The 27,418-nt window shown below is 38.2% G+C and overlaps 3 protein-coding genes across 4 annotated transcripts; 2 read left to right on the top strand and 1 right to left on the bottom strand.

Moving 5' to 3' along the window:
• The first annotated feature begins 898 nt into the window (after positions 1-898).
• Positions 899-8,784, top strand: LOC103722083 (protein LONGIFOLIA 1-like). Of its 2 annotated transcripts, none has more exons than XM_017846406.3 (5): positions 899-3,497; positions 4,326-4,393; positions 4,485-6,659; positions 7,115-7,262; positions 7,959-8,784. In XM_017846406.3, exons 1-5 carry the CDS (start codon positions 3,344-3,346, stop codon positions 8,693-8,695), a joined length of 3,282 nt encoding a protein of 1,093 aa, XP_017701895.2. In that variant the 5' UTR covers positions 899-3,343; the 3' UTR covers positions 8,696-8,784. The 2 variants fall into 2 exon arrangements, with proteins under 2 accessions (XP_017701895.2, XP_008810747.3); XM_008812525.4 differs by having other exon boundaries at positions 902-3,497; positions 7,115-7,307.
• A 189-nt stretch (positions 8,785-8,973) lies between these two features.
• Positions 8,974-16,908, bottom strand: LOC103722085 (transcription initiation factor TFIID subunit 8-like). The gene is made up of 2 exons (XM_039127543.1): positions 15,347-16,908; positions 8,974-10,869 (listed from the first exon to the last, which is right to left on the bottom strand). Exon 1 carries the CDS (start codon positions 16,559-16,561, stop codon positions 15,470-15,472), a length of 1,092 nt encoding a protein of 363 aa, XP_038983471.1. The 5' UTR covers positions 16,562-16,908; the 3' UTR covers positions 8,974-10,869; positions 15,347-15,469.
• A 1,939-nt stretch (positions 16,909-18,847) lies between these two features.
• On the top strand, positions 18,848-22,862 carry LOC103722086. The gene is made up of 3 exons (XM_008812527.4): positions 18,848-19,093; positions 22,009-22,087; positions 22,606-22,862. Exons 1-3 carry the CDS (start codon positions 18,942-18,944, stop codon positions 22,672-22,674), a joined length of 300 nt encoding a protein of 99 aa, XP_008810749.1. The 5' UTR covers positions 18,848-18,941; the 3' UTR covers positions 22,675-22,862.
• Positions 22,863-27,418: the final 4,556 nt, after the last annotated feature.

Here is a 27,418-nt window from a genome sequence, read left to right as displayed (position 1 = left end):
ATTTTTTTTTTTACCGCTGCAGATTGTTCAAATTACAAAAAAAAGGACAACTCCGGCGTCCTACAGAAGTATAAAAGAATTTGAATAACTTTATCGCACATCTGTTCAATATTAGAACTATGCGAGCTAATGACCATCTTGCATTCTCAAGGAAGTTTACAAGGTTAAATAAAGGAGTTGGACTGTAGAGAGCCAACGAAGCTGCAGATTAGGTGGCCTCGTATGTGGCTGCCCACTTTGGGAGAGCTCTTTGGGTTGGTAAGAGGGAGCTGCCTACAATGCTCTGAGACTTGTTATCTTTTGATTTTTTTAGATGTATTCACACTAAAAGTATATGAGGCATCTGTTGCAGCAAAAGAAAAAGTTCAAGTTTTTTTTTAACATATACAAGCTAAGCATGGTGTAAAAAATAATTAAACTAGAAATTCACATTATTCTTATCTCATAAAAGGACATGCAAAAAGGAAAGCAAATTTTCATCACGACTCATAGGGGAATTTTAACATGCGTATTTTATTAAGAAATCCCTGCCACTCCTTAGTTTATATCTTTTAAGAAAAATATAATAGTTCTTATATGAATCCGTGCATATGCAGGAGCCTTCATTCCTTATTTTTAAATAAAGAAAAAAAAAGGAGTTTTCATTCAATTATCCTGTTGTGGTGTTCAATTCTCACACACTAAACATATGAAAGATTTGCATTTCTTTTCTCCACATTTCTTTTTGTGTTCTCATTTATGAATACCTAAAACTTTTTCGGCTCATTTAGTCCAAGCAAGAGGAAATGAGGATCTAATTATTTTCCTGAACAAACCATACATAAATAGCTTTTTTAGGATTTCTTTTACATATAACACCTTGCAAGTATGCGTATTGATGTATATACGTCCTGTTGATCAAAATAGTTGCTTCTGCACATGTGTAAGTTAAGCAATGTAAAGTCTCATCAAAAAAAAGAAGAAGCTATGAGTGATTAAGTAAAGATGATTCCTATTACAATATGAATGCAAGGGAGTCATGCCCTAGGCTATCCATACTCCTAGGCATGTCTCTTTGGGTGTGAATATGCTTGCATTGTCATAGTCAGAACAAAGGATATGTAAGCAAACACATGCATAGCAGTATTCTTCACACAGATGACAAATGAAATATTGTACAGAAGGAATACACTTACATTTTTTTTCATATTAGCATCTGTCGTTCCCTCATTTTAATCTGATAGGCATAGGGGGTGATCAGGGAAATCTCCGAAGCTTGAGAGTGAACTGCAGGAAGCTAAGATAGAAACCCAAGTAAGGAAGGAGAAAAAAATACTGGACAAGGCCTGCTCTTTCTTTTTTGTGTGTCTATAAAGTGGCCATCCTCACTGAGAGAATAGGCAGGGGTCTCCTCCCTTCCTATTGTTCTTTGCCTCTAAGGAAGGAAACCCTCGTGGTCCCTCTGTCATACTGCACAAAGTGCTATGCTATTGTTTGTACTCCTGAAAGTTTCTGGAATGTTACAAAGTGCAGCCCCGAATTCAGACAATTAGAATGCCCTTCGTAGAGTGCATACAGAGTTCCACTTCTTTTTAGCTGTCTTTGGAACCTGTGAGTTGGACCACATTGTCTGACTTGATCACAGTTAAAACCAGTTGCTTGCATTCACTTCAGTGGAATGTGGAATCTTTTGTACCACCCACTATTTTATTGTATGCATGATATGGCTTATATGTAGGCAAAGAATTGTAAGGTATATTTAGATGAACAGTATTTTTCATGCAGCAGTAGCATAAGTGCAATGAAAATTTGTCTAGGTAAAGTCATCCAAGTTTCCTTCTGATTAACTCTCGAGCAAACTTCTTCTGAATTGTTAAACACAGCAGCTTGAGCCTTGAGGAAGAGCAGATTGAACGGGAGTGTCAATGATTCATGAATTTCAAAATAAGAAACCAGTCAGGAAAATAAGTGCATTATAGGAAACAGAAACGTTGAACTAATCGGCATTGATAAGATAAGCCAGTCATGATGGCATAAGTTTGCGAACGCATATAAATACAAGGTGAGAACATAAATATGATGGAAGGTTTTGACTGATGAGAAGGCAAGGAGTCATAACAACATCAATAGAGTCGAAATCAGTAATAGAGTATTAGTAAAGCTTAACCATAAAAATAACCATCACGAACTGCCCAACTATTTCTGGGCTAGCTTTTTGAATTCCCACTAATATGTGATTCCTGTTGATGGCTACCTCTGATTGCAAAGCAATTTGCAGCACTTTTAAGAAATCCCGTCCTATCACTCGTTGATAACAAACTAAGACCATTTGATAGTTTGCCATGATTGCAACTATTGCCCATCAATATTACCATCCATCTATTTTGCCAAGGCTCGCAATTAGCATCAATGGAGTTAGAGCATCAACGACGTTGCTGAAAGCGAAAAACAAATTCGATGTCAGATTGGAAATTCTGGAAGAGTTGCAAGATGAAGAGCAGCTGAGAGATGATACTCATGTGCAGTGAGAACTGAGACTTCCTACCAACAGTAAATTCAGTAAAGAGCTAGACAGCAAAGAATGGGTGGTGAAAATGATGGTGCACAAGCATTGGACACTGCAGGCTTGGAGTCCAGGACCAACTCCTCCTGACACCCATCACATGCCCATGCAGACAGCCAGAGACCCACCCACTATGAGCAACCCACATGATATTGTACAAAGAAAGGGACCAAAGCACCACTGACCTACTCATTCCCTTTTTCAAAATGTCATCCCATTTCCCCCACTTTAGATTTCTCTCCATCCTAAGGATAACCAATAAAACACCAACACTCTCCTCTCTCTCGACTCCTCATTCCTAGATTCATCTGATGTTATATTCCCTCCCATCTACTTTCCTTGACAGAATCTGACCAACATGAAAAAAGAAAAAGAAAAGAGAAAAAAGGGAAAGTCATTGTCTTTCTAGGATGTCAGATGTTCTTTTTCTCCTCCATATTTCCTCACCTTCTCATCTGTCTTCCCCTTGGATTCTGTGCAGTTGTACCACCTGCAACTCTTCTTTCTTTTGTTCTCATGGAGTTTTTTAATACACTGAATTCTTCATTTGTTTTCTTGTACTAATTGAAGAACGGAGGATGGACAGTGTTTTAGGCCAATGGAATTTTATGCAAATAAAGGTGCAGGCTATTTCTTTTGGCTGGCAGTAGATTGACTTGGATATTTTCCATGTCGTTGCAAGATTTGTGGAGGGCTGTCGTTTGGAACATTCAGGAAGTATTGGGCTCTTGAGCATAAGTTTTGGCTTTTAGGTTCTGTGAGAGCAATTTTTATAGAGTTGTAGGGCATGAAAGATTAAGGATGCCTGCAAAACTTCTAAACACATTCACCGACGACAAGCCGGATTTGCATAAGCAAAATGGATGCATGTCCAGCATCTTTCTGATGTTCAACCGCCGCCACCTGCTCACCAGGAGGCACCTAAATGGAAGCAGCCATGGGTGGCACCCTTCAGGTACCTTTCCAAACAAGTCTGTTTACTGTATTGAATTAGTCTTTTTTAGCTCTCAGACTTCATCCATCTGCTTCTTTTGTCGTGAAATAGTGATTGACAATCGAAAGAACTGATCAACCATAGCTTTTGAATCCTTCACTTTTATTGTCCTCAGTGATGGTTCTACCACCTCTTCCTCTGCATTTATGAATGTGTGTGCACACATGGAACTGCAGAAAATTGCAGGAGTAATTATTAGTTTGATTTGATTTTTACGGGTTCTTGTTTTCTTTCCTCATTTTGTTTCAGTTTAATGATTTGATAAGTTGCTGAATGACAATCTTCTCTCAGTTATGATGCATATAGCTTTTGAGAGTAGAAAATAACGTGCTCATTTCTTGATCCTAGCTTCATTTAGCACAGCAAACAACTTGTGTCTTTGAATTATGCCAGCATCTTAAAGGCAATTGAAAATATGAGAAGTTTTTGAATATCTTACATCAGGATGAAAGATAATTTTCTTGTACATCGAGTCTTGGAAAACTAAGCAGCACGAAGGAAGCCAGTTGTGAAGGGCTTCAAATTGTATTAATGTTGGCTATATGGGCGAAAGGCTGCATGCTCTCATGAGAATAAGTGTATATTCTGAACAAAGTGTGATCATCCCAATACAAATCAGTATCTCCACTTCTGCATTTCAAAATCATATTTCACTTAGTCCACCATTGACAATGTTATGATGAAAATAAGACACTCCATGAAGTATTATATTAGGTTCATGACTCATCTGCTCTGTATTCTTGGATTCATCTCATTTTTTTTCTTTTCGTTTTGATGTCTTCTTTATAGGCCACGCCCCTTTAAACTGCAGAAGTCACGGAACAGAGCAGAATGGATATTCTCTGCAGATTATTTTGGTAAGATTTCCATCCGAATATTACTGCAGAAAAGCTTTATTTTCTGCAGGCTAGTGAAGCATCCATAACCATGTAATATTTTGTTATGCAGGAGAAGAATCTCAGCAAGAGTCCGAATGAAAACCGAAGAGTTTCGATGGATTCATCGAGGGCTTCTTGTTCATCTTCATCTTGCTCATCATTTTCATCTTTTGAGTGTAACAAATCAACTCAACAAGATTCCTCCTCCTTTGACCAAACATTCTTTGCAGAGAAGTCCCCAAAGAATTCACCAAAAACAAGGAGTTCAGACATTGATACCAGATCCATCTGCCCTGAGCCTTGCGGTGACCTCCCAATTGCGTCAACTAGGTCCAATCAGCAATCCCTTGATTTCAGAAACATTGTTAAGGACTCTATCTACAAAGATGCTCAAAGTTTATCAGTAAAAACTTCAACCCGGGAGGAGGTAAAAATCCATGCATACAAGCACAGAGACTCTCCGAGGCCTATGCTTCTTTCCAAATCGATGGATGGAACCTGCAAAATTGGGATTGATGGGAAGCAGAAAATGCCGATGGATCTCAATGAGTCCCTTAGAGTTCTGAAGCAACCTAAAGAAGCACCTTGCTATTTTGCTGAAGCTAGTGAACTGCCAAAATGTTCATATGAAGCGAAACATGCCTCCTTAGACCCAGTATCAAGTGAAACTCCTCGGTTCTCATGTGACGGGAGAGAATTCTCACGACGGTCTCTGGATTCCAGAGAGCATAGAATGTCTACCGCTGCAATTAAGCTCACAGAGCTACCAAGACTGTCACTGGATAGCAGAGAAAGTTCCCTGATGAGTTCTAACCTTGATTGGAAACTGAACTCATTGCTGAACGATTTAGAGAGAAGTAGAGCCCACCAAAGAGTCTCTACAACCTCAAACCTGCAATGGGAATTGGGTAGTCCCAATCACCCTTCTGGTGTCATTGTGAAGCTCATGGGCTTGGAGGCACTTCCCAGCTTGGATTCAGCAGCAGAGGAACCAATCACCAGAAAAGGCAATGGACTGAGGGGCAATAACTCATCACGAAAGCCATTAAGAGCCATTCCAGAGAGCAAGGATGATCAGCGCTCGCACTCTCCAAAGACCTCCCTCAAAGATTCTGTTAGGCCAAAGGTAAAAGGTGGTGATTCAGTTGTGCAACAAAATTATAGATCAAGGACTGTAACCCAAGCAGCTTATAGGAGGCAGCAGGATAGCGACCATGTCCCCGGAAAAACAACATTAGGATACCGAGAAGCTCATGTGAAGCAAGAAACTGAGTTTGTTTATAGTGAGGTAGAAAAAAGATCGAAAGAGCTTAAGTTCCAGCAACCCAATAAAGACCTTAGAGCTCTTAAACAGATATTGGATGCCATGCATGCAAAGGGACTGTTAGAAACCCAGAAAGGTGAGGACTTCCACTACAAGATAACAGTCCGGGAAGACTGCAGCAACCATATCCCAATTGGGGATTTTCAGAATTCCAGATCACAAAATGTCAGAAAACCATCAATTGAAGGAAGTAGTTCTCCAAGAGCTCTGGAGTCTCCAATTGTAACTATGAGACCTGCAAGGTCTGTCAAATCTTCAGCTCCCTCACTTATTCCTCTTGAAAGCCTATCAGGTCTCCAGAAGCTGCGCACCAGTGATCCAGTGGATAGAAAGAAGGGCTCTGCAAACAGCAAAATGGTTAAAGATCAACCTTCAAAAGGCAGTCACAAGAAGTCTAGCAATCAATTTCTTCTCTCCACGGAAAATGGTGTACACAGAACTAGATTGTATCACATGCATGGTTTGCCTAGTCCTCAGCAGTCCCTGGGAGAAAACAGTGGAAGCTCAGAAAGAATTTCAAGCTCTCTGAGCCCAAGACTACAGCAGAGGAAATCAAAAGCAGAGAAGACATGTCCCCCTCCTATCCCTCCTGATGTAAATAAGCCCCGAAGGCAGTCTCCCAATAGACGACCATCTGAATTGGTTTCTCCAAGAGGCAAGCTCGGACTAAAATCATCCCATGCACTACAGTCTGATGATCAGTTGAATGAAAAAGCCAGTGAGTTGAGAAATTCTGTTCATTTAGAAGACGAAATCTCGCAATGGTCTGACAACAATACTAGTTTGGAATCACAGACTGATGTAGTAGAAGTAATGAGTGCCGACCAGTCTACGGCCACAAACTCAGCCTTCTTTCAGCAAGGCTTCAAGAGTCCATCAAGGAGACGTGCCAATTGTGCAGCTTTAGTCTTGAACCAGAAGGTATGTTCATGTTACAGTTCAAATCTTGAGATTAAACTAATTTTTGCAAGAGTATGGAAGAAGAAAACTAGAGAACTATCATTCATTTTAAACTTCATACCTCGGATGAAATTAGACATACTGTAAAATTCACTCAGAAGATGAATAAACTTGGATATGAAGTCTAGCCTTTCACAATGCTAACTATTGTTCATCTAGGAAATGAATTGGGTGCAAAGTGATATAGGTTATCCGCTAATGCATTTTATAGTTCATTATTTATGTTCTTTAAACATAATATATTTGATGTTATCAGTTGTCTCTCTTGTTTTGTTCTAGTAGTTTCACAAGAATATCTATAACCAGAAATTTTCTGGATCTTATGGCATGATTATATTTTTCAAGCATCGGTTATGCGTCTCTTATCCAATATCCATTCTTATTTTTTGGTGCATTTCTGTTTTTCTTTGTCTCAGAAGCCATCATTCATTTTAAATGAAGATATTTCACCTAAGGAGCTTGCAACCGAACAGCCAAGTCCTGTCTCCGTCCTTGATGCCTCCTTTTACCAAGATGGCTTGCCACCTTCTTCTGTGAAGAAGAGAAATCCAAATGTGTTCGAAGGTGAAGACTTATGTGCCTATAACTTCTCACTTTCAAAGCACAGAGGTAATTTCCATATAAAATGCTTCATCTAAGATGTGATAGTTTTCTTTTCTGACCATAGTTAAGTAACACAATGCCATGCGATCGGGCCTCTGTTGGGGTTTCCCTCACACAAGAGAGGCCCGGGTGTTCCTTAAAGAACACGCACTCTTACCTGTCACCCTCATAAAAGACAATCAGCAACTAATGTAAACAAACATCCAACTTTTTCTCTGTGGTCCTACAAGTTCTCTTGGAAATACCTACAGTCTCAAACATACCATCTTCTAAACATCCATTTCATGGCTTGTCAAAAGAAGCAATCAGAGTATACACATTCAAATTATATGTGCAAATGTCTGGATTTGTGCATGCATGCAGACCCACAACTTAATTACATGCCACCGGCACCCGGCCAGGTCTATAAATAAATGTTGCCCAAAATAAGTACATACTTAGCTGTGCCTTTCATCAAAACATATCTATTTCGTCATGCTTATAATTGAGCGTATGCTCCATGAACACCAGCATGCATTTATGGCATGCTGCCGTATTGCAAACTGGTGTAGTACTGGATATAGAGAAAGCCTTTAGAAATCATCAGGAAAAAAAGGTTCTGGTGTTGAGGTTTTGATGCCTTATGGTGTAACTAAAGTGCAGTTTTACCTTGAGCAGATGAGAAAAATCCTACTTCAGATGATGGCCGGAAAACAATTGGCCTGCCTGATGCCCCACCACCCAAGATGATCTCTGAAATTGACTACAAGAAACTTCAACAGCTTACCTCAACAAATGATGAACCATCCACCATCGATCTCATCGCTTCACCGAGCGACACCAAGAACGTGGATCACCAATATGTATCTGAAATACTATTAGCATCCAATCTTTTAGTCACAGACGGCCGCAGTTGTGGACTCAGGTGTTCGATGCCCATTCAGCTCCATCCAACAGGCCATCCCATCAACCCTCGAACAAACTTTACCTGGCTCTCAAAAGCTGAACCTGTTCAGGAAAAAACTCTCCAGCCGAAGCCAGATTCAGAGAAGCTTCACCGGAAGCTTGTTTTCGATGTAGTAAATGAGATTCTGCTTCAGAAGATGGAGTTAGTGAACCCTAGACATCGCCACAACCACCTGCTTGGAGCTAGGAAGCTTTGCAGCCAAAATTTACTGAAAGAACTTTGCTCGGAAGTTGATCAACTCCAAGCTGAAAGGTTAAAGGCTAGCAGCTTTGATGATGACAGTGATGGCAACTTAATATCATGCAAAGATCTGCTGCGTCAGTCAGAAGGGTGGACAGACTTTGGAAGCGAGCTGGCAGGCTTGGTTTTGGAGATTGAGAGATCGATATTTAAGGATCTAATCGATGAGGTTGTCACTGGTGAGGCAGCAAATGCAGCTGTTTGCTAAGTGCAGTAATTAACTTTATATTTTGTATCTCTTGCTTTATCTTGTGAAAATACACTATTATTTAGCCAATGAAATGGCTCTTCTATTTATAGCAAATAGGTCATCTCCTAGGTTCCATGAAAGTAAATCTCATCTTTCATAATGCATGTCAATGCTTAAAGTTCTAAACTGCATTAAAACTAGAAATAAATCATGAAGTACATGACGAAAGGCAAAGTGCAAGAATAGTTCATGGCCTTGGTTTCTTTTTTTCTTTTTCTCCTTGCAGAAGGTGAGGGTTGATGGGCTATATCGATCAATTACATTAAAAGATAATAATAAATGAGTCGATATAAAATTACATTTTCTTATCTAGGAAATTTTTTCAGATGATTCAAATGAAATAACAAGGCCATAAATGCCTAGTCGATATAAACAGAACAATATTACAGTTTGCGGAGTTCAGAAAGCTTCCATATTCCTCCAGTCACTTGTTAATTTGAGGTGTGCGTCTCTTCTCCAGTCCAACAAATTTAATTCTGTTAATATTCCACTCTTCGCCTTTAGCCGAGCATATTTTCAAGTTTATCAGGTTCAGCATTGAACTAATAGGTCTCTTTCATGCAAGCCAGACTCTTACACTGATCATTTGCAAGCAACAAGATGCAACATTAGCCTATCAAATTGAACTACCAAACCAATCCCCTCAACTGAGTACAATGCACTGCAACCTGGTGCCAAGGTAATCTTATTCTCTTGCAAAAACGAAACTAGTCGCCTGTTTTCTGATATTCTGCAATCCTCAGATGGACTCTAGCAGCAAATAGAGTAAAGATGGCATGACATCAGGATATCATCCAAATTTGACAACATGTTGGGAATTGTTTGCACTGGAAGGGCGCAGCTTTACCTTACCATTCAGCTAATGCACATACTCAAATCACATTAGAATGGGGATACCAAAGGTTAATGTCAACAGGCTGCTAAATATATCCCATGTGCCTCCAATTCTATGCAAAAAGAAGAAGAAGAAGAGAAAAGAGACCAACAAGCAAAAAGGGCGTAGTTGATGCTTGAAGATACCAAAAGTAATCTAGTTTTGGAATTTTATGGCAAAGATACCAAAAATGAGAGTATTGATTGCATTCGATATACTACGAGCCAGAGAGAAAGGTGTTTAAAAGTTTTTACAAGATGGCTGGTTCTCATGTACTGGCAAGGAGATACCTTATTGAAGGGCAGATTGTAGTTCCAAATGTGTTATCAAACAAGATTGGCTGGTCTGAAGTTTCTGGTGCACACCATCCCTAAGAGAAGCTCAGCAATCCAAAATAACTGCTTCAAGAAATGATCCTGATATTTACATCCTGGCACCATAAAAACACCTCATATCCCATAAATTATTCATAGCATATAATGATGAATATGGCAGTCTATTCATGATCAAATTGTCACCCGATGCACAAAAGAATGCCGTAGACTTTCAACAGTCCTAAATCCAGTGCCTCAATTAATGTTCAAGGGATTATGGAGTCTAACCAGGATAAAAAAAATAGTAGTTCAAATGGACCTCAAATGAAATGCTCCGATCAGGCAGGGATGCTGGGCAAGCCAGACTCTGGCTCACTGACTGGTCTCAATGATAAAAACACTAGTTGGTTGAATAGAGGCTACTATCCCATATGCCTATACATAAACAGCATTTCTTTGCCCTCAGATATCGGTGCTCTATCAACTGCAAACCCAGTAGGCCTGCTCATGTCCAAAAATCAGTTTGCTCCACAAATCATCTGATTTTCTCCACTCCTAACAGCATTGTTTTCAGATATTTTCTAGGGAAATCCAATATCTTCTTAGGCAACATCATCAAATGGTTGATGTTTTATAAGTAATTCGTGATCTGAACCACAGTCAGATATTTGAAGCAAACCATTTCAGGTAGATGACGTCTTCAAGTTGGCTATACGAAGAGGACAGCAGATTTGTTAAATTGGATCTGGTCGCAATGCTAGTACCAGAGGAACATGGAGATTTGAATTCTTGAAGCCACAGCCATGCAGATTTGAGAAGACAGAGTTGACTTGAATGCTTCAGTTCTCACAACTTCACAGCACTTGGTGAAAGACAACTAGAAATTCCAAGATCAATTGTTTTGTAGTGTTGAACGTGATATTGTTGGTGGAAACATGGAGCACCTGAAAAAGTCACAATATATATATAAGAGTTTAGGTTTCATTTCTGGAGCAAAGGCTGATTACTCGTCTCTGCTGACATTCTCTCATTACCACAACCAATTTAAATGATAAGTTCGGAAAGTGAATAAACACAACTCATTAAAGGAAAAAGGACCAAAACCAAAGTCTAGATAAGGTACTTCTTGATTGAGGAGATAGAAACTTTTTTTTACAACAATAGGGAAAATAACTAAAGTGTAGACATGGATCTGGACAGTAGCTATGGCGGTCCACCAAAGAAACTATCAGGGTAATATGAGCCAAAACTCATCCCGTAACCCCCCCCCCCCCCCCCCGGCGAAAAAAAAAGAAAGAAAATATAAATACATACATACATGTACACACATGCGTATGCATGCACGCACACATGCCATGCACACACGCACTCTCTATATATATATACATGATATTACAAATCAAATACTAGAATGATGCAACACTTCTGCCAACCTTGTCAAGGGCCAGATGGTTCCACGCCCTTCATTTTTCTGCCACTTGGTGGTGGAATTGGTAACCAGTAAAACCAGTAAAACCAGTAAACCAGTAATACTGCTTGGCAAAGAGAACAAAAACATTCAAACTGCAAAATGAGATGCAACAATCACAAATCTCACAAATCACCTGCTATCCATCATGCGCCCCATGGAGATTATCACAAGTTAAACCCTCAATCAGGAGGAAGACAAAACAAATGCCAGGACTCTAAGTGGCAACAGGTGGGTTTGTTACAGTCCTCCCTTGATAAGTTAGATCCCTTCATCTGAAAAAAGGTGTGGAGAGGCCTGACAGAAAAATCCACAGAATTCTCCATCACAGCCATACTTATCTACTCCTCTGACAACTACCTTTCTCATCTTCATCTAAATCCCTTACAAGGAGTTTTTGACACCTTGTTTAACCTCCTTTTATTAGCAGCATCAAGGACAGAGCAAAGAAACCAAGAAAAAAGAACTCAGTGTTTCCAATCCAAATAACCATGTCAAAATAAAACCTCAAATTACTATCAGTTAATGTAGCACATAGCATGAAAACTCTGAACATAATGATGTCATCATAATCAAGTAACACATTTGACAAGAGCTCACATCCCAACCTTTTTATGTTATATCCATTAACATTTCTACCATAATAATAAATCCTCATCCTCAACTTTCAAGAGTCAAGATGACTTTCATAAACAAACCACCTTCATCTCTTCAATTTTTAATACTTATGCCACCAACCTTCCTAGGCTTAAAGAACATATCCTACGATCATCTAGGTGAGACTGTTAGGCAGGGATATTTTGAAATGCCCCTTATTTTTCTCCAGAAGCGAGTGTTGGTCCGAATACTTTTTGAGTGGACAATTTTGACACAGTATTCCAAAAGATCAGCACCATATTGTAATCTATCTTCCATTCCCACATGTGCTTCCCTCTCCACATCCTTCACATGACTATAGACCCCCCCAAATAATATTGTTAGTTAGCCTTTACAAAATCAACTTAACTCATAAAACCATAACCACATTATATATCTCCATTAAAAACATCGTAAGCCATCTAGCACCCAATAGTGCGGAGGGTTGTGGTCAAGGTATCTTAAGTTTTACACCACCATCTCAACCATGACCTCTATGATGATCCCCTTTATATCACTGAAAAGACTGACAAAATTGTAACCCTTCAAATCCATTGAGACCTTCTTTAAACAAAAAGCATGATTAAAGTATCACATGTATTCATCTGAAGGAAAAAAAAATATGATGAATCCACTTATAATTCTTTATAATGATCCAATAAATAACATTACTAGAGCTGATAAAACTCAAAATTTTCAAACCCATGGCACCATCCTTAGTATTACGCATGGTAAAAGTTGCACTGTTATCCTCCCAGAAAGATGAATATGATGTAATTAGGAAAACTCACATTACAGCTCCTTTCACATTAAACCAAAAGAATGGGTAGAAAAGAAGTAAGAAACCACCTAGTATAGACATATTCACCCTCCAAAACAAACCATTCTTTATCCGATTTAACCTCCTCAAACTACAACTTCTGCTGCAAATATGAATCAACCCCATCATAACTCCAACCTTTCATGTCCTGATCGCAGTCTCTGTTATCTCAAAAGTAAGCCTGATCTCTTAATTTATTCCATTACAATGCAAATCGTGAAATAGATGAAATAAATCAGTAAACTAAATGCAGCTCACATATGATTCAAGCAACCTGGGTAATTTAGTTGTTCTTCATCTCTAGTGAGGTGATTAAAACATCATATAGCAAATAATTTGATTAAGTTTTAGAACATTAATTGTTTCCATCTTTCAGGGGCCAACTTATGAAAGAAACTAATCCTGTCACTTTGTTTTGTCACAACAATATCCACTATCTCACAACCTTTAAGTCTAACTCAATTATTAGACATCATCAGTTTTCAGCCCCCCAAAAATACTAACACCAATTCAAGAACAGTCGTATCACTAATCAATTAGCAGAAATTGATTTGATGGTCGGTAAACACAATCTGTCTGAGACAAGCAATATTCACATTCAAATTGATGAGTTTGGCATGGCCTGTGAAATTGATGCTTGGCCACATAAAAGCACCCAGAACCTGATCTGTTAATAATTTGGTACTTAGTAGCAGGTGGTTGAAACTTTTGGTGTCAAAATCTTCTACCTTTGGATGCTACACCTGATTCAGAACTTTTTAGAAGTCATACAACCACACCTGCTTCCTGGGTATATTTTTACAGTAATTTTATTTTAGAGTTTTGATTCCCCACTTCTACACGCTTCTCAATTCAGGTAGCCAAGTTGAGATCAATGCTAAGTTGATGCATAAGCACAAATAAGAGAGGATCATGGGAACTCTCATCAAGTTAAATGGCCTATCAGTTGTGTTAAGTTTGAAATATATAGATGATAAATGACAGCTCAGATAGCTGGACAAGACTTGATTGTGGAGCAAACAGTTATAAGGACCACAAGTAACTTTCTGCAAAGGAAGGGCAAATGGCAATAAGGTGCAGTTAAATATATAAAGAACTAGGAAATCTCCTAATTCCTAAAGTCTGCTTTTATCAAAGACATGACATAGAACAAATATTGATTTTGCAGTCAAGCTTCCAACTGGGGAGGCTCAACTTAAATATGTGACGAGAGATCTTATGGCCGAGGACTTTTAGGATATCCATTGCCTAAAATGATTAAAGAATCATGAGATATGCTCGTCAAAGCTTCAAATGCCATCACAAATAGGCTGAAGAGAATTCTACGATTACTATGAATTTGATCAACTACTTTATGTGACTATTAGATGATAGTCAATAGCCTCTGCTTCCTACCAGGAAGACTTGATTATGATGTTCGTAATTCAAAATTGTCCAGAAATTGGACAATTTTCTGAACTCTAGGAGATGCCAAACACTTAAAACCTTACTAGCATGCACCAAGATCACCTAAAGGTAACCAAATTTGCAGTGAATTCATTAAAACTTGCTGCCAGATATACTAAGAATAGGTAGATAAAGATAATTTAGAAGAAGCATTTAACTGGAATGCAAGATTAAATTTTCCAGCATTTAGAAATACAGGAAGCCCCAGTGAGGTTATATTTGGTTTGCAGAATGAGGGTTGGGATGAAAAGCAAATTCTGTCATTAGCCCTATTCCCCTGTTTGGTTTGGCGAACAAAAAAGAAAACCGTAATTCCTTAAGAACAACCACTTCCTTAATAAATGAACTGCCATTCCACTCTTAAATGGGAATGTCACTCCCGTGGGAAGAGGAGTAGATGATAATTTTGGTATAAATAAATCAGCAGCATTTGTAGTATAAATGGCATGATGATATATTTGATGCGAACTAGTTAGTGGCATTTATGGCATATCATGATGATAAAAATTATGAAAATACTATTTATTGGGATTTATTGAGATTTAATTTTACTTTATTAGGATGAATAGTGGAACATAAAATAATAATCATTATGACACTATTAATGGCTGTTATCTAAAGATGTCTCATGTATATGCGTAAGACAACAGGACGCCTTGAGGGAAAAAAAAGATATAATGGCCATTATTCTAAAATTCTGCTGCCTTCCTTAGTCAAGGTTTTGCCGACAATCTTGATACACAATTGAATCCATTGTAAAATATAATACAATAAAATTGCCTTTCTTTCCCATCCATTCAGTTTGTGCCCAAGGAATAGCAATGGCAATTCCAATTTCTCGCCTTCCATTCTTACTCCATTCTAATTCTCATTCCAATTTTTTTCTGATTTCTATGGATCAAACATAATGTAATAGTGCTGTTAAAGAAATTTCAAAGAGTGGTTAATAAACCTGTGGTTCCTGAACGTGCAACAAGAAAAACAAAGGGAAGCAGCAATTCCTTTTCATAAGTTAAAAAGGGACTAACTCCTAACAGAAATAATCGCATACCTCGAACTTCTTGATTGGACTATCCTGCAAGGTACCTCAGATGGCAGTCCATCAAATTGCTGTAGAACACAGCAACAGATATACAATTCTGCATCACAAATGAGCATCATCTACAATGTGATTTTACAGCTGAGCCAGTTCATGTGGGTTCTTCATGGCTTCTTTGAGTATCAATTCTGCTCTCTGCTTCTTGCCATCCTTTTCATCGTCCCTCAAATACCAGAAACCCGTTTTCTCGCCTAGAGTACTTGAGGAAAATGGCACAACAACCAATTCCCTATCCATCCCCAACCTGAAATGCACCGCGGACCTTTTGTTAGGAAGCATCCTTTCATCACTAACCCCACAATCCAAAGATCCAACCTTTGCCGCCTCAATGGCCGGTGCAAAAGTCTCAAGCACCGACAACCTCTTCCCTGTGGAAGCATCATTCGGGACAACAATTTCTGACACCTCCTTCTCCCCATATGGCAAAGGAGGAGCAAGAAAGGGGTTGCTAGCCACCACCTGCTTCCCCTTCCCACCATCACCATCAAATGCCGGGCTGGGCTGAGCCATGCCATTGCAAGCAAGCGGCTGCTGCAGACCTAACAGTGACCTCTCTGCCTTCCTCCGCTGCCATGCTTGTTCGGTCTCATCTACGTGGAGGTCAGTCACCCTCTCGTTCCGGACTGGCAGCGGGTGGGTAGAGGTATAGGGGTCAGGAAATGCTGGAAGCCAATCAGGAATATGCTCCCCTGGCGGTGTCTCCCCAATTTGCGCAAAGCTTGGCATTGGCTTCTGGAAGCGGACAATAGGGAAATGGGGAAATGGACAGGCAGATGGAACTTCTTCTGCCGTCATGAAGGACTCGTTCATCTCTCTGACCACACCAGAATTCACAAGGCAACGGTGAACATCTGAAGCACGGGCAAACCCCTGCGATGATCGGAGATCCTCCAGGCCCTGAATTAAATCAAACACATTGCTTTCCATTCTACCAGATAGGTTGGCATGGAAAGCAGCTGCTTTACCCAGATCGCATATATATCGAATGAGGACACTGGCGAGAGCATCGAGAGCAGAGCGGTGGGAGCTGTGAAAACCCGTGGACTCGCACACCTGGGCGACAGCAATCCTCGCGACCGCACGGCCAAAATCATCACCGCCGAATGGCCTATTCCTCTTCAACCTGCCCTCATTGTTCCTTCCACTCTCCCTGCCTCCATCTCTCATATTCAAACGATCATATCATCTATCCAAAGCCTAAGATCCCACAGGGTGGTTCCGGCAAAACTCGGCATATTCCAACGGAGGATTCCGGTACTCTCGAAGAACTTCTGATAGTGCATTCAAAAGGCACCGAGCTTGATGGATCCGAAGCAAGGGTTCTTCAGTGCGATTTTGTGGGAAAAAACCCTAGATCTGAATGGCATTTGAATCCAAAACTGGATCTGCCACAGTTCAAGCGTGCGGGGGGAGGGGAGCAGGTAGGGTTTGGAGTAGACGAGTAGTAGAGTTTTGGAGCGGAAGATTTAAAAAAAAAACACTCTTAAAACCCTAACCGAGAGAGAGACGAAGCGGCCTATCAAAGTGGAAGCCTGACAGGTGGCGCGCTGTAATTAATAGAAGAGATAATGCTAAGTTATTTCTAACTGGACGTGAGCTAAAGACTCTAGAATGTGACCATCCAATGTGGCACTTTTGAAGGGAGGGGGGTGGGGAGGGGGGGGACTCTTTTACTTGAGGGTAGTACTTTTTGTACGTGTGACGGTGTGAGTTGTTAGCTTTGAAATCTAATAAACGTTTCATTCTTGTCGATGTAATAATGCCTAAAGAGTGAAAAAGGGAAGCATATAAGTTGGAGATCTATCAAGTTAAATAAAGTCACAAATCCAATAAATAAACTGTAAAAATGGTTTTGTCATAAGAAAATGTATCTATAATCATAAAAATTCAATGGACTAAATGATACATCTAACTCTACTATGCCCAAAAATTCTTTCTTGTTCAATCCTTCTGCCATTATGCTAAATATACTAGAAAGATGCAAAAGTTTTGCCAATAGGGAAAACTAACAACCATAAATAGTAAACTATCTCAATGATAGTATCTTAGTTCTCAATGAATAGAGTGATGAGCTCTAAAGGGTTTACATCTTTTGGATTTTACAAAGTGAACTTCATGAATCCTGATAATTTTTCCAACCACTGCAACCTGAAAATGGATAAATGATCGGGAGAAGCCTTCGCCGATTTCATGTGAGGTATGAATGATTTCACACACTAAGATATATACATTATCAATTTATAATGGATGTCCCTCAACGCATGCCTATATGATGCTTTACTTTAAATGCAAGCAATGAGACTAGTGGCAAGAACCTAAACATAGAAAAGTATTAGGTGGACCAGATCCACCATGGGCCTGAGATGAATTTATCCTAGTGCATGTTGCTATTACACACAAAACAAAAAACAAGAGAGAAGAAAAAAAGAATTAAATTCATCGTAGATCGATGATGCATCCAATCCTCCTACTAATTTCTTCTTGAACATAACCATTCACATATTTAGGAACGGCATATAGGCTACATGCACGAACCAACCAACAATAGAGAACCGTGATGATGATTATTAAAATATACTATCCAGGAATCAATCTATGAAAGCTAGCATTTACAACTCCATCACAAACCGCAAGGTGAAGTACATGTCTGCAAATTAATAAGGATTTCACATGACAAAATAACCATTAAGGATATTTAAAAATTGTGATGGAAATCTTAAACAGGTTTTGGAGATTTGGTTATCATTTTTGGAGTGATCTAACAAATAATTTGCCGCCACAAATCAGGAACATTTTATTGGTCTGCCTTGCTACCTTTCCTTCCATAGAGAAGTTTTACTTTACTAGTTTTGCTTCTGTGGAAAATAGCTGATTGATTTGCCTCATTAACTTATCTTATCTGGAATTCTATTTTTAGTGCGACTCTAGGGGATATTATTTTCTATTGCGGGGTTTCACCCCAGCAACAACCAGTACACCGGTCGAGTAGGAAAAGCGACTGCGAGATACTGCTCCTATCCTCACGGTTTTGCCCTTCAAAAGGCGCCTCGTGAGGAAACGTTTTAGGCCTCCTCATTATAAGGCACAGAGTTTTCCGCTGATTAGCCGATGTGGAACTAAAGTTCAAAACCCCATCCCACAACATTCCCTTTCTAATCAAGTGTACCATGAGGTCTATAAATACCTATTCTTATTGTAAAGCATGGCAATAAGAAAGATTTAGAACTAAAATAAGAGATGGCCCATTCAGGCAATGGCCTCACGAGGAGATCAACGGAAGAAATCCGCCGTTAAGCGGGCCGGATGCTTAAAACCCGAAAACCAAGTTCGCCTCGCCCGAGTCCAAATGAAGTCGCCGTTTGCTGCCGACTACATTACAATCTGAACGGAATACGGCATCTGGAATCCCGCAATTAGCTTAAATAATTTGCCACCTCCCACATCGTTGGATCCGCAGATCGGACGGTAAAAGTGGAGATAAGATGCGGAGCCGGAGAACGGCAAGAGGCCAAGCGGAGCGCCGCGAGCGAGAGGGAGGGCTTGTTCGATGGAAAAGTACTTCGGAAACCCTTATCGTGGCGATCCGGGAGTCCCCCACACCGATCCCGATCGGTTCGTGAACATCTGGATAGGATCCTTCGCCTTCTCTGCCCTCACCTGGTTCGATCCCTACATGTGGAATCTCTCCAACCAGTTCAAGTGAGCTATCCCTTCCTCTCTCTCTCTCTCTCTCTCTCTCTCTCTCTCTCTCTCTCTCTCTCTCTCTGTGTGTTAGGTTTTGGGTCAGGATTTCTGTTTTCTGCTTCTTCTTTTTTCCTCTTGTGGTGGATTTATTTGGATTGTATGGTTTTGTTTTGAAAAATAGAGGGTAAATGGAAGGGATGTGCACGAAAGAAGCGAGATGGGAGATTGTGCAAACTGTTTGCTGAATAGTAGTAAAAGTTTTTTTTTATGGTAAGTCTGTGCGATAGGTTATGACTTTTTTCAGCTCCAGGCGAGGTGAGGATAATCGTTTGTTATGATATGGTGTAAAAATTAGAGCTATGAAGAATCATGCGAAGAATGAGACATTGCGAACTGTATGAGATTTCCTTGAGTGCCCTAGATTCGATATTATGGAGGAAATGCGAAAAAAGAAATAGTTTGATCAGAGGATTGCGTGTGAGATAAAGCCCAATGTAACTAATTTCGGGAAAAGATAGATTGAATTGAGGAGGAGAAGAGGCTTGTAATTTGAAAGCATGTTTGATGAGGTGCGAGGATGATGCATTGGAAACACCAACAACGTGTTGTTCTCTTTAAAGAATCGATACTTTGTTACTCTTCATGCTGATACTTTGTCAGGGTCCCTTTATAACTGCTCTGTGTTTTTGTATATATATAGCTGCTTTCTTTGTGATTAGCTAGTATTTTGCTGTTGCTTTATACTGATTTAGTTTCTTAATCACATTGCCTGCCATGTATATGAACAATGTATCTTTTTTTTTTTTGTTGGGTGGGGGGGTAAAGGTGTACAGTGTACCACAGTTGTGGATTGACAAGGAATCCAAAAGGTAGTAGTAGCACAAGTAGAAATTTACATTTTTGGATCAGACAAGATGAGTTGATCACATATTATGAAGCCAACCACATTAAGGGCTTTAAAGTTCTATAAGCACAAGGGAAGTCCCAAGAATACCTGATTCAATGGAAGTTGAGATTCAAAATGCCTATTGTGGTGAAAGGTTATTGTTTCAAATAAATAAGTTAATGACCCTCCATGCTCTTTATATTGTTTTATCAATATGAAATATAGTCGTGTACTACCAATAACAAGCTTTATTTAATAGACATATGTTGAGCTGATTCAAGGGCTATCAATTTTGCCTGCCTCTGAGTTGGTTTAGATTGTTATTGTAAAGTTTGTATTTTAGAGCTATCTTCAAAGTTTAACTAGAAAGCCAATGGGGCTTTCTAGTTGCATGTTTGACCTGTTAGATATGAATGCTAGTCTCGCAGAAAGGATGTTGCGTAATTGTTTTGTAGTTTAAAGTCATAATAAATATGACTGTGTGACTTGGTTTTTTAGGATCATTAGATATAAATGATATGTATATAAGTACTAGTTATTATGTAGAAGGTATTATTACTACATAGTTTATCTTAGATTGGACTAAATGCATGGAGAGGTTCCAATTCAATCCCAACCAGTCCTTGGAACATCACAACAGGTTGCTGGTGGGTTCATTACATCCTATTGAATTTGGTAGATCCTTATTTATACAGCTAGTTGATTCATTCATGTGGACACCCATCTCCTATGGGGCTTGGTTAGGACCTAATACAAGAAGTTTGTGTTACCTTGCGGAGAGGTAAGAGAGAAGAATGAGAAAAAGAAGCACGTGTTGGCCATCGATATTGGTTTCGCTCTTCTATCTTCTAAATGAGGCATGAGATCGTTTTAGTTAATGTAAGAAGCATAAGCAAAACAGATGGCTTTTGGCATGGGTTGTACTTGTGGTATGGCCATTTGATTTGTTTTAAATTTTGAAGTGGTAAGTGAGCAAAAGAGAATATTAAGAAACCATGCATAGGAAAATAATAGTAAAAACATATGTATATCTTGAATTTTTTCCAGTACCTCTAGTGCCATGTCAGGAAAAAGAATTAAAGAGTAGAACAGGATAAAAGCCAAAAAGGATTAAAACTCTTTGATGCAGAAGTCTTGAAGTTTGCAAATATTAGAGAATCTAGAGCTTTGTAAGCGAAATTGTATAATTGATGACAAAAGCAGAGTTAATAATTTTAATACTTTCCCATCCAAATCTACTGCTGATTAGGAACTCATAAACTAATGCCTACTCATTAATTATTCAAGGAGAATAAATTTTATCAAACTGTAAACTAAGGTTCTGATTTTAGGACTTGCCATTGTCAAGGTGCTGTTTTGCTCAGTCAAGGTGAGAGATTGTGCTAGTATATGCCAAACAAGTAGACTCATCAACATTCTCAACTGCAATGCGACATTTTCTTATGATGAGGATGACTTGAGATCAGACCAATGGACGGGGAAAGAAAATAAGTCTGAACACCTATGCTGGAGCTGGGAAGTGGTTATTATTTAACAGTATGAAATTTACCTATTCATTATTTTTTTGGTGAAGTTGACTATTCACATTTTGTTATATCTCATGAAAACAGATTTTGTTCATTCCACCATATCTGATAAGTGTTAGCGTTCGTGTTTTGTGCTTAGATGTCCACCTCCAATCAGGCTTAGCTTTCCTGTGTTCATGTGACATTGGATGTTTTTTTTCTTTTCTTGTGGTTTGTTCCACCCCACTATTGGATCCTTTTAACATTTCTAAGCCATGGTCGTCATCTCTTGCCACCATTAAGGCTGCACTGTAGCACTTACCATGGAAATTTTACTGGTGCATTTTTTTTCTGATCTTTCTTTTTTACCCCCCTCTGTAAACATTACTGCTTCATATTAAACACGTTTCTTTGTATAGTTAATAGCTCATCCACATGTCATGGATTTATGCTTCATCTGTTTTGCAATGCACAGACATACTATTTGTTTACATATTATAGCTTATTTACTTGCATACTCTGGAATTATCTTTTTGCAGCTGGCACGACAAGGCTATGATGTTTGAACACTACCACTGGAAGAAAGCAATGGAGAAGAACCAGCCGTACCAGTTCAAGGTGAGATCTTTAAACGCTTGCTACCGGTATTACCTATCATATTCAGCGAGTTTCTTCCTTTTCTTTTGTGCCTTTTTTCCTTGTCAAATATTTTTGGAGATGATGAGCAATATTTGGGGAATCATGCTGGAATTAGAGTTGGGAATACAACCAGAGGTCTGTTATACCTATTGAATGGGCTGGAAGTGGTTCAACACTGGTTTATGCTTCTGCATGATTTGACAGTACATAAAGAAATCATATGCAAGTTATTATGATATTTTTGCTAAACAATTTATATACTGTAATTTGCTTATGACTCTCTTCATCTGCAATTCCAGTTTGCGATGCTATATCTACTGTAGAATTAGACAATTGTCCGTGGCGTCAAGTCTCATTGATCTATGCTTGTCATGCCAGGGTCATGTTAGCTAATTGGTTTTGCCTTGGTGCATTTTATTTGACGTACTATTGCCTGTTATTAACATGCTTTTCCCCTTCCTTTTATTAACATGCTTTTCCCCTTCCTTTTTCTCCAGTGGAACCAGTACATGAGCAAACCATTGCGTGAGTCGTACTACTACAACTGGCCTGTTTACTTCCCGTAGCTACATCTCTTCTACCATTTTTTTTTCAGTTGCATTCCTTGTCTTGAACAAGTGACTAGCTAGGGTTGGGCTCATGGAGACATATATTAACAGTGTTAAACTTTCCAGGTGTATTGTGAATTATTGTTATTAATGTATTTAGCTGTTCATGCTGTTACTTTTTAATAATCTGTTGTCCTTTCATCTACTGGTACGTGGAAATTGCATTACTTGAATGGCTTAATGATTTGAAATAAGAGCATGTGCACAGGTACAGATCTCAATTGAGAATAGCGGCTTCTAATTTAGATATAATGCGTGCACAGCAGCAACCCAAAGAAGGTGAAAGCACCTATCTTTAGACCTTTGTGCTAGACTTTTCTGTGGGCATCCTGTTCATCATGGCACAGCAATTTGGGGTGCTTTTTTGATCTTGAAGGTGAAACTGTAAATTTGGAGAAGTTTTTTCTTAGGAAAACATTTTAGAGTTGTCATTCTGAAGTTTATATTATCAATATTGAGTGGTTTGCTCATCAATTTTGACTCTCTGTATTCTATGAGGAGGCCATCTGTTGTTGGTCATGGTTTTCAGTTGAGTATCTGATGCACATAGTAGACCTAGCGTAGATGTATTTAACTATATGCATAGGGCTGAAATCAGATCGAATACTAGTATATCTATATCTATATTTATTTTGTTTGACGAATACATATGCAGATATAGATGTTAGATTTTTATATCCATATTTGTTTTAAATAGATACAGATACAAATCGGATACCGAAAGTATGGATACAAATATGAATATAAATCGGATCACTAAATTTTATGACCACAAAATCAAAGATATTACTAAGGAAATGGTAAATTAAATTAATATCATATTAAATTGGTCATTTATTTTCTTAAAAGTTTATGAGTATTAAATAAAATTAAATAGGGTTACATATGAAAACAGATATTTGGATACGTACCGGATAGTTGTCTATCCATATTTATATCCAATTTTTTTATGCATATGGATACATATATGGATATTAATCGAATGCTTAAATTTCTATCCATATTCAATAGTTTTGGAAATAAAAATAGATTTGGATGGATATTATCCGATCCACTTTCATCCTATGTATTTGTGTCAAAGACTGACTAGAGGAATAAAAGAATCCATACCATGCTCGGACCTAAGTCAGTTTTGGAAAGCCAAGTTGGAGATATGATCAAATAAGGCTGATATCATCAAATTTAGGTAGATTTGGAGAGGCTCCGCATCAAGATCAATCTAAGATCTTAGTCAATAACGAGAAGGTGATTTCCAACCACTTTTTCATTTTTGTACTAAATCAAATCTTAGTAGATTATATGAATTTCTTCTTCAATAATTTTCCTTATGCATAAAATTCTCTTACCCTTTTAGCAAGAAGTAAATGTGGACACATTCATGGATAGGTCCAAGAGTTCTGCAATTGTTTATAGGGATGCCTAACTTTTGAAAAAAGTAATCCTGAATTGAATGAAATTTCTAGTTCTTTTCTCGGTTGTTTTTGAATTTCGAGAATTTTTTTATGATTGTTTCTTCTCCCTTCTATCTTATTTCTCCATCATTGGGTAGATCTTTCTCAAGGATAAAGATTACCATGTGCACTATTTTGGTAGTAGAGCGGATCTAGTTCGTATGTGATATTCTATATGGTTATTGAAGTGACGCCCCAATAATGGAGAATGATACAAGAGATGTGGAGATCCGATAGTTGCAAGAACAAATAATGCAACTAAGGATAAATTATAATCGTATAGTTGGTCATAATCGCCGCTTTAGAGGATTTTCTTAACAGGATCACCACCATCAAAATATTCTTTTAAGCTATGGATGTCCACAACAATAAGGAGGTGAAGATTGTGGGTATAAATCTGGTGCAAGAATATCCAACACTTTTATGTAAGCATTGTAAAAATGAAGATTACTAATTGGCCAAAGATAAATATGCATCTATGCCGGTGCTTCCTTCTAATATATCATTCTCACTCTCTTTATCAGTCTTATATGAACCTTAGAGGGTGAAATAAGCATCACTAACTACCAGAGGAGTTTTTTAAGATCTCCATTTAGGCATGTTGTTTTATGGACGAGAACTTGTGTAACTCATGTGATGCCCCCAACTCAAGATCGTAAACCAGGAGTCGCAATAATAGCTACATACGTATAGAAAATTCTTCTCACAAGCATGCAAAGCATCTCATCATAATATCATAAATAAGCAACGGAATAAATTTAAAGAGTTAATGATTAAATTTTAATTTAAATAACTAGAATCTAAATTTAATATCTTATAGAACCAACAATATTTAAAAGATCTTACATCAAACTCTAGTCAAATCTTCATCTAAATTAAACATATCAAATTCGACCCCTAGTCACTTCTAATCATGACCCTATGCTATCTTAGTTTTCAAATCTATAAAAATAATGAGACGTGAAATAATGAGCTAGGCAACCTAGTAAACAATGAACATTTTAACCACATTAATCAAACAATAAATTAATTTTTTATTAAAAAAATAAGCATATTAAATTCATTAATTTAAAACTAAATTCTAGTATGCAACATTATCAAAATATTACGCATGTCAAATTTAATCTTTTTCAAAATCAAATTTCATTTATAAATCTACATTCTTTCAAATTATCAAGTTCATTTCGTCAACCATGAGCTATGACCATATTTTTTCTATTAAAATATAAGCTTAGTGATAATCAAAGTGCCAACATATAACCTTCACTGGCAAGATATCGATAGGCCAACATATAACTCTTACTGATAGAGTATCAATATGCCAATATATAATATCCATTGGTAGGGTGCCAACGTATTACCCCCACTAGCAGGGTATCGGTGTACCAACACATAACCCCCATTGACGGGGTATCGATGTAATAGTGCATAACCCCCACTAGTGGGGTATCGATACATAGTGAGGCTATGAAATTATCTTGAATCAAACTCTCTTTTCATAAATCATTTTAATGCTCCAAATTGAAAAATACATAAAATCATCCGATAACGAATTTAATTAAACATAATCCATAATAAAATCAATAATTTCAATCATGCATCAATTAATATTCCATAATATGAGATATTCAATAAATAAATATTATGCTTTGAGTTCATAAATCACAGATAATACGACTTAAAACTTAATAATATAAATATTATATAATTTGCCGATAAATTTATAAAAAGAGTTACATTACTTGCCTTACGAGCGAAACCAAACTACAGATCCAAATAATTTCGAGAATCCCTCTCAAAATATAAGACTCTGACAAGCGCTCAACTGAAATATTCGATGTGCAGCGTAAGCCAAGAAAAGAAGAAGGAACCAGCGGTGGTGATCGGCAAAGTCTATCATTGGTAAGATGAAAGGGGGTGTAAGGGTCTTTAAATAACCGTTCCTAGATTTTCTAGCTTCCGTAGGACATCGAGATAGAGAAGGAGTCCGTCTTCTATTCTAAGTTGAATAGGACTCTATCTCTTTGTTTTCCATCTCCTACTCCAACTCTTACATCTAGGCCAGTCAAGTAGACTAAATCCAGTTCCTTATTAGCTGAGCTGGATGTTATAGCGCATTACCTATATAGCTTATAGGTTTTGATCTATGATAAGATCACTGATCGCAACATATGTCATATGAATAATGTGTATCATACAGGCGTTGCATATAGAGAAGAAGTTGCGATGAGTCTAGAGGGCAAGAAGGAGATCCACCAATGTATGTGCTACGCCTTCTTCCTTCAAGGGCACTATAACTGCCCATGCAGTCTAAAACTATAACCGCCCACTACGAAGTTAATAGATTCGATCAATTGTAGTAGAACAGACTTGCCCCTATTCCATTCAATTACCATTTTGGTCTTATTCCTTCTATAAACATTAAAAAGAAAATAGGTAATTTGGTCTTCATGATAAAATCCAAACTATCGTAAAATTCAATGCATATTAAATGTTTTCTATTTTCTACACTTATCTATCCAACCAAACTTCTAAAATATTCTATTCTGTGGAATATGGATTTATTCCTTCAATGGTACAAGAGGTATCCCTTCCAAAATCTATTCTACAACCACATATCTCTGGGAGACTTTTCCAGCAAGCTAGTTTGATGGTATCTTTCTCTGAGTTTACTTTATTCAGCAGCATTAGTGGCGCAAACAATGAACTTAATAAAAGGGAATACACAAATCAGTACTCTAGATTCCGGCCACTTGAAGTAATTGCTGACTAGTTTTCGTGGTTGACCAGTGTTGATTTACGTCCAATAAAATCAGTGCCCAAAGGTAAAGACCATAGATGGTGCCTAGGAAGACATTTAGTTCCCATAGCTACAAAGTATTGTTGTCAATTAAGTAAGGAGAATGGATGAAGATGTATAGGGGTGTAGAGAGGGGTCAGAGTGGCCATGTAGAGCTGGGACCATCTCCTAGATAGCATGGTCCATTGGCAAAAGAGGACCACCCCCCCACCCACCCAAAAAAAAAAAAAAGACACCACAACACAAGTTCGAATTCTTCGTCTTTTTCGCTATAGAGACCGTTGAAGTTATCTGATCATGAAGATAGATGGCTGTCAAATACGACACATCATCTCTTGGATACCAAATAATCATGTATCTGTACGATTAAATGATGCAGCGGCAATCGACGACTTTATAGCCCTATGCTATGCAAAAGATCGATGCACCGGGACCATTATCGACCGTACCC

Source organism: Phoenix dactylifera, chromosome 6 (assembly GCF_009389715.1).
Source record: "Phoenix dactylifera cultivar Barhee BC4 chromosome 6, palm_55x_up_171113_PBpolish2nd_filt_p, whole genome shotgun sequence".
NCBI lineage: Eukaryota > Viridiplantae > Streptophyta > Magnoliopsida > Arecales > Arecaceae > Phoenix > Phoenix dactylifera.
Note: the sequence above shows the minus strand (reverse complement) of the source record. Positions and strands in the feature narration are given on the sequence as shown.

Coding starts and splice junctions, on each gene's coding strand:
- LOC103722085 (XM_039127543.1), bottom strand. CDS start 16,561: ATGAGAGATGGAGGCAGGGAGAGTGGAAGGAACAATGAGGGCAGGTTG.
- LOC103722086 (XM_008812527.4), top strand. CDS start 18,942: ATGGAAAAGTACTTCGGAAACCCTTATCGTGGCGATCCGGGAGTCCCC. Junction 19,094..22,008: donor AATCTCTCCAACCAGTTCAA/GTGAGCTATCCC, acceptor ATCTTTTTGCAG/CTGGCACGACAAGGCTATGA. Junction 22,088..22,605: donor ACCAGCCGTACCAGTTCAAG/GTGAGATCTTTA, acceptor CTTTTTCTCCAG/TGGAACCAGTACATGAGCAA.
- LOC103722083 (XM_008812525.4), top strand. CDS start 3,344: ATGCCTGCAAAACTTCTAAACACATTCACCGACGACAAGCCGGATTTG. Junction 4,394..4,484: donor ATTCTCTGCAGATTATTTTG/GTAAGATTTCCA, acceptor TTTGTTATGCAG/GAGAAGAATCTCAGCAAGAG. Junction 6,660..7,114: donor CTTTAGTCTTGAACCAGAAG/GTATGTTCATGT, acceptor TCTTTGTCTCAG/AAGCCATCATTCATTTTAAA.